This window comes from Siniperca chuatsi, linkage group LG19 (genome assembly GCF_020085105.1).
Source record: "Siniperca chuatsi isolate FFG_IHB_CAS linkage group LG19, ASM2008510v1, whole genome shotgun sequence".
Classification (NCBI taxonomy): Eukaryota; Metazoa; Chordata; class Actinopteri; order Centrarchiformes; family Sinipercidae; genus Siniperca; species Siniperca chuatsi.
This window is the reverse complement of record NC_058060.1, coordinates 15,405,456-15,412,320: the sequence shown is the minus strand read 5'-3', so window position 1 is coordinate 15,412,320 and position 6,865 is coordinate 15,405,456. Positions and strand designations below refer to the sequence as shown.

General features: G+C 41.2%; 1 protein-coding gene across 3 annotated transcripts in view; it reads right to left on the bottom strand.

Annotated features, from left to right (window-relative positions):
* The window catches only part of flt1 (fms related receptor tyrosine kinase 1), a 37,545-nt gene that overhangs the window by 3,960 nt on the left and 26,720 nt on the right, over positions 1 to 6,865 (bottom strand). For 2 of the 3 annotated variants that reach the window (XM_044175668.1, XM_044175670.1), the window contains exons 16-29: positions 6,159 to 6,265; positions 5,033 to 5,168; positions 4,460 to 4,564; positions 4,256 to 4,369; positions 3,930 to 4,018; positions 3,353 to 3,461; positions 3,163 to 3,260; positions 2,951 to 3,073; positions 1,691 to 1,802; positions 1,383 to 1,482; positions 1,010 to 1,115; positions 750 to 850; positions 376 to 445; positions 81 to 172 (exon numbers count right to left, since the gene is read on the bottom strand). In XM_044175668.1, coding sequence (XP_044031603.1) covers positions 81 to 172; positions 376 to 445; positions 750 to 850; positions 1,010 to 1,115; positions 1,383 to 1,482; positions 1,691 to 1,802; positions 2,951 to 3,073; positions 3,163 to 3,260; positions 3,353 to 3,461; positions 3,930 to 4,018; positions 4,256 to 4,369; positions 4,460 to 4,564; positions 5,033 to 5,168; positions 6,159 to 6,265 — 1,462 coding nt within the window. The remainder of the gene's footprint in view (positions 1 to 80; positions 173 to 375; positions 446 to 749; positions 851 to 1,009; positions 1,116 to 1,382; positions 1,483 to 1,690; positions 1,803 to 2,950; positions 3,074 to 3,162; positions 3,261 to 3,352; positions 3,462 to 3,929; positions 4,019 to 4,255; positions 4,370 to 4,459; positions 4,565 to 5,032; positions 5,169 to 6,158; positions 6,266 to 6,865) is intronic. The other variant, XM_044175669.1, reaches the window with a different exon arrangement.

The window sequence follows — 6,865 nt, the reverse complement described above, 5'->3', positions numbered from 1 at the left end:
CAGAGATGGTGAGATGTCTTGGCTGATAGGAGGCAAGTCAAAGGTTTAGAGGTCAGAGATCAGAGATCAGATGCCACCACCTGCTGAGTTTCCTGTTCTTGGTGCTGTTATTCCACATCAGATGCTTCAGCTCCTCAGACGGCAGGACCATGCCGCTGTCACTCTGCTCATCCTACAGCGGAGAGGATGCAAACATGCAGCTCATCAGAGAGTTAATGGGTTTCTCAAAACTTCATATTTGTTTGTGGCTCTGTTTTTATCTTTTTTCATCTGTTTTCTCTGAAATTATTAAGGTTTGACAAAGCGAGGATGCATTTTTGTCTCATCCCATCTATGTGTGCGTGCATGCAAGTGGAAGTGAAGGTGTTTTCTTACATCCGGGCTGTCTGGCTCCTGGCAGGGCAGTTCCTCAAACGTCTGAAGTGTGGCCATACCCCTCATGTAACTGGATGGATTGGATTCAGATTCAAAACGGGAGTTGGAAATTTCTCTTCTTTCTCAACCTGTTTCCTGTTGTTTCTGAATGTAGTTTCAGTTACCTCACACAGCTCTCTCCCATCACTTTCACATCTGCACCTGTCATTTTTCTCCTTTTTGTGAAGTTATTACACTACTACAGCACTTCTCTACCATACTTGTTTACTCGCACACACATACATAACATCTTAAGTCAAGGTGCGCTGGCTCAGACCTACATGCTGTATACTAAATTGCATCATTTTTTCAATTCCTCTCTCATGTTTCCTTACCTCAGGTTTGTGACTGCAAGCGAGTTTTCTTTGAAGGTCTCACTGTGACCAGTGTCTCCAGTCATGAAAGATCCCAGAGGAATATAATCCTTCCCATCCTGCTAAAGAGAAGGAAAAAAATATTAAAAGGGTATTTGTAAGACCATACAGTTTTGTGAGACATTTGTGTCTGTCTTTTTGTGTATCTTATATGTGTTGAGAAGCATTTTGTTGGAAATAAATCACAAGCCTGAAGACATAAAATCTATAAAAAGTCTGACCTGCTGAACCCGCGCTTGCAGCAGGTCTCCCAGGGTCTCCACCAGGTGAGTGAATGTGGGTCTATCTGAGGGACTGGCCTCCCAGCATGCCAGCATCGTGCTGTAACTGCACACACAAACATACAGGTATAGTGTTTAATTTTCAATCAAAACACCAACAGTATCACCGCCTGGGTCACATCAGGAGACATAACATAACGTTATGTCTGAAGTTATCTACGTCTTTCTGTGATCTATGTGATACATGTGTGGTTGCAAAGCTGGTTTCTTTTGGTTTTAAAATAAAACTGAAGAATCCGAAGTTGAATGTTGGGCCCCTACGACGTCCCTGTTGATTCGAGTAGTTGACAATGTTGAAAACATATCCACCCACATCTCAGGTGTGCTGTATTCAGGCGCTCGCATCCTTGTTCCCCCCTTCAGCCTGTGGCAGAACTCTTCATCTATGTGAAGACCAGGGTATGGGGAAGCTCCTGTTTGACAAACACACACGTCAATACATCAATATGTGAACATACCCTCAAAAATCACCAAAGTATTGAACCATCATCTTCCAAACACGGTCTTAAAAATATAAGATCATAGTATTTGTTGCAGGGCTTTTGTTTTGGATTGCATTTCTGTTATTTTGTCCACTTCCTGTATATGTTTAGAACAAAAGCGTGGTGAAAGGGCTCTTACCCAAAGAGAAGATCTCCCACAGCAGAATGCCGTAGGACCACACGTCACTCTGGGTGGTGAACACTTTGTCAAAGATGGACTCTGGAGACATCCACTTCAGAGGGAGGCGGGCCTGTCAGCCAATCAGATCACAGAAGCAGGGTTACAAAAGACCACTCATGAGGAAACATTTAAAGTTTGGCTAGCTGAAAAGTTGTTACGTGATGTTTATTGCTTAATGTTTCCAAAACATAAGCAACTAGAGAACATCTTGCGATGGGATCACACCAGCCACAATGCCAAATTGGTGTGTATGGTGCAATGGAACACATGACATGAAAGAACTGAGTTAGGCGAAACAGGTGTTTCTGTGCCAGATTTATTCAATATGCCTAAACGTCCTCGCAAGGTCAACCTTTAACCTATGTTCGTTTTGACATATATATATGTGTTTTGCTGAAATATTCCCTGGTTTGATACAAGGAATGTACAACATTGAACATGGTTAGACAAGGATGGAGAATGTGTCATTATTGGTGAGAGGCCAGGGGCGTAAGTGGGGGCAGTGGCCCCTTCCCTACTTCCTACCCCCCTACTTCCAGCGCCCTTGCTTGGACCACAACCATCTTTGAACTCGGCCTTCATTTTGAGCTCAACTAAACACCTGGCAAAGTTCGCACGTGGGAGAAGTTTGCTTTTTGCCTTTCTTTTCCCCTAAACCTAACCAAGTAGTTTTGGTGCCTAAACCTAAACAAGTAGTAAGGCTTTCTGGCAGAAAGGCCTGAGGGCAAACTTCTCCCATGTGCGCAAAGTACTCAAAACCACTTCTGTGGTAATTCCCAGTACATTAGGTGTGTCCAGGACCACATTTTGGCATGATGACACACACACACACACACACACACACACACACACACACAGAGACTCATAAGGTGAAAACGAGACCAGCCACGCTGTCGCGCTTGGTAACAAGTTAATGTTGGGAGCAGCAGTTACAGGATGCATTATTCCTCCTTTATTAATACTAGACTTGCAATGTGGTTTAATGTATCAGTTATGGCATTTTAATGCTTATGTGGTTGATTTAATTTTCGCATAATGCATAATTGTCCTGTTTCAACCACATAAATAACTACAAATGCTGTCATTTACAGAGGTATTTATTAAAAAATGTAAAACACCCTTTTTGCCTATAGTGAGTATCTTTTAAGAAAGTGGCTGCAAAAGTTGTTTATTTAGTGCAGCAGGTATAAAAATATAAGATTGCTCATGTGTACTCACATCTCCCTTGCGGACATAGTCGGGATCTTTGTAGATGTCTCTGGCCAGGCCGAAGTCACAGATCTTGACCACTTTATTGTCAGAAAGCAAAATGTTCCTGGCTGCCAGGTCTCGGTGAATGCACTTGCGTAGAAACACAGAGAACACAAATAATTACATATGTGAAACACACATGTGTACCTGCATCCACACACACACATCAAGTATCAGACCTTGCGAGAGGCCAGAAACTCCATTCCTCGTGCCACTTGGAAGCTGAAGGAGATGAGATCCTCCAGGAATAAAGGAGAGTTGGAGGCAGATTTGGGATCTAGAGGAAGAAAGAGAGGGGGCACAGGGGTGTAATCAAGCAGTTTGATTATACACAAACATTGGGAAATGTTCACTAAGCTCCTGTCTTACCGAGGTGATTGTCTTTCTCGTCTCTCTCGTCAAACTCTGTTCTAATGTTGCTCTGGCTGTCAGACACGCTGCCGACATTACCTGGCCCCCCATCCTTTCCTCCAACCGTCTGACATGGAGAGAAATCAATTAGTTGTTATCAAATATTGTATGACAGAGAGTGAAAATCAGGACAGTTAAAGGTTAGGATGAACTCAAACTGTGAGAAAAGGCTAATGTGTCTTCTGAGATTTGGTAAATTTGTTCAATGGTATAAGAGAAAAATTTATAAACATGTTTTGCTCTGTGAAAGTGACCTTTGAGGACACAGTTTTTAGTTATATCTAAACCTGTGAAGAAAAAGGAAGTAAACGTCCTGCTTCAGAACAGATAACATCTTCGAACCTCAAACAGATTGCAGAAGTGAGTTGTTGAGTGGATGATTTTGTAATTGTGTACAGCACAAAGGGGTTATTTTGTTTTTTCTCAACTGTAAGGTGAAGCTGAAGCATGGGACGTGTGAACTATGTTTGCACGCTATGGAGGCCCTGTTTTCTGTGAAATATCATAACACCTTTATTTGTGTTTGTAGACTCACCATGATGTGCACAAACACCTCTCTCTTGCTCTTCAGGAAGGCAGAGAGATTTCCATAGCGACAGTACTCGACAATGACCATCAGTGGTCCTGCACACACAGAAAACACAAACATCTTATAGTTATGACAAGTGTGAGGGCACAAACACACACATAAATACTCGACATTGACAAGCTCATAGCACACCTAAATTTGCACAAAAATTAACTTGTGCATGTATTAATAGGCATATTTAGAGCACACATGCATGGAAAACACACACACACACACACACACACACACACACACACACACACACACACACACACACATATACACACACACACCTCCTGGTTTGGTGCAGGCTCCTAATAGGTTGACTACATTCAGATGATGTCCAATGTGGTTGAGGATCTTCAGTTCAGTCATCAGAGCTTTGTGTTCGCTGGCTGTAGCTCCCTCTGGTGGACAAAAGGCAGAAAAGAAAAAAAGTGGCACAAATGTTTTTGCACAGAATTGTAATTTTATTTACCAGGGGCCCGATCCTGTACCTTTGAGCATCTTAACAGCCACAGTTCTGCAGCTGGTGCCGTTGTCTATACCAAACGCAGATGCCTGCATCACCTTACCAAAGGCTCCACGGCCCAGAGGTTTCCCTAAGAGAGAAAGAAAGAACGTGAGTGAGGCTGACGGGGGGAAAGGGAGGTGTGTTTTTATGTCTAATTGAGTCACTTTATTAATTACTATTATCATCCATCCCGGACGTGAGATTCCGATAAGAGAAGACTTTAGACCCCATCAATAGTTCATCTAACTGAATCCCACCCTGATGACAGTGAGAGCTGATTAGTTACAGTCAACACAGTTTACACACCCCCTGCTGGAGTTGATTAGCTGCCCACAGACAACACAGACACAAAGTCTGATTAATGGAATGAGAGTCACTCCCAATAATAATCTGATAAGACCTATGAGAAAGTCCGCGTATCTGTTATGTGATCTTAAACACCTTCCCTCTCTCCCATTTTTAGCATTACATTGCCAAAATCCTTCCAGTTTCATATCACAGTGCTAAAAAACATCCATTTCTGCATTTTTCATTTTCATAAAATAAAGAAGTGTACCTAATTTGAGCCGCTCCTGAGGGAACTCCCATCGGTTGGGGTCGTATTGCAGTCTCTCGCACTGCTCCTCTATTGGCCCTTCTCCTGAGTCCATAATGATTGACAGGTACTCTGGTTTGGTGTTTGAGCTGTTGGGCTTTATTTTGTAAAACAGAAAAATTAAGTTAACAAAAAAAGTTAACAAACACATTCTGTGCTCCAGGAAAGATGTAGAAGAGCACATTACATGCATATGAAACCAATGTACAATATTAGTGTTGTTCAAAAGTAGAGGTTGTTCTGGGTCATTTCATAAGGGATCAAATGCACAGGCTCATACCAGTACTATACTGACACAAATGTGTATATTTGTAATTCCTGGTATTTTGTAGAAAGTTGTGAGCAAGGACTATTTTGAAAATGCATTCAGGTGCTTATGGAAAAAAAATCATTGTGCCAAATCGTATCGTGTTTATGAGTTATGTTTATTTAAAAATCAAACCTGGAGGACAATCAATAAGCAAACATGTATGGAGTTAAATGGTTCAAGTGAATTTTGAATTCTCTTGCATTAAAATTGAGGAGGATGTGAGTGGATAGGTGCCTGTTTATGTCAGACACGGAACTTAAATGCACTGCAGCTATTTATATCTGTAATGTAATATTGTACCTGAATTATTAATATTCATTCTACCTCTTTTTACAGAGTATAAATGTGAAAATAATCTGACAATAATGTCTAGTCTAATCCAAACTGTTTGGCATCCAAACAGATTTCAAGAGTACTGATGTGTATGTAACATGAAAGGGACAAAGAAGGGCTGGAAGATTGGAAAATAAATCTAAAACTTGTAGTACACTTGAAAGAGTTGTCTGTACTAATGTAAAGTATGGAATTTGTATTTTGTACTGTAGATTGTACAGGTTCTTGCCTGGACTGCAACTGCCTAGAGAAAACCTTGGCAACCACATGTATTCAGCAACAACAACTTGGTAACATAATGATGACTCAGTCGAAAAGGGACAAGGAGGCAAGAGGAAGGACTGAGACGTGGTGCTGAATTTAAAACTGGTATGTTCCACCAGTCATATAATCAGGGAGGTGTTTCCTCATACCAGAAAACAACTTTTTCCTGTTTTCTCTCACCTGTTTCAGTTTGCGTATGAAGAGTGTGAGCAAAAGCCAGAAGAGAGTAGCCACCACACAGGTACAGGTGAGTGTGGGAATTTCCAGAAATGAGGAGTCTGAGGCACCTGTACAAACACACAAACCACAAATACACATTAGTGCTTAATTAGCTTTAATTTTGCATTACATTACATTTAGTTATTACACACAAGCAGGCCTGGAGTGAGCTGCACAGGACTTTGAATATTGTTGTGTTTGTGAAGCTGAAGTTGTTATAAATGTAAACTTAATTGAAAGATTATTCCTAAATACTCTGACATTCAAATACATTAATTTTGGTACATTTTAAAATTGAGATTATAAGAGACAGAAACTGCAGAGAAATCAGAGATACTTTGTGAGAATTACAATAAATCATTGTACTTAGGCGCTTGATTTTTCTCCACCCTTCCAAATGGTGGCACTGTGTTTTCACTGTCACACCATAATCCAGAAACACTACAAACACCATCCATCATCCTCATTCAGTCCCAAGTTTATGTTATTTTTAAATTTTTTTTATTAATAAGAAGAAGTAGACATGCGGAGCCTCTCGGAGATGCAGGCCGGGCCCTTCCAGAGGAAATAAAAACGGGAGACGGCTTCCTTCCTGACTGATCAGAACACAACACAACACACACACACACACACACACACACACACACACACACACACACACACACAGA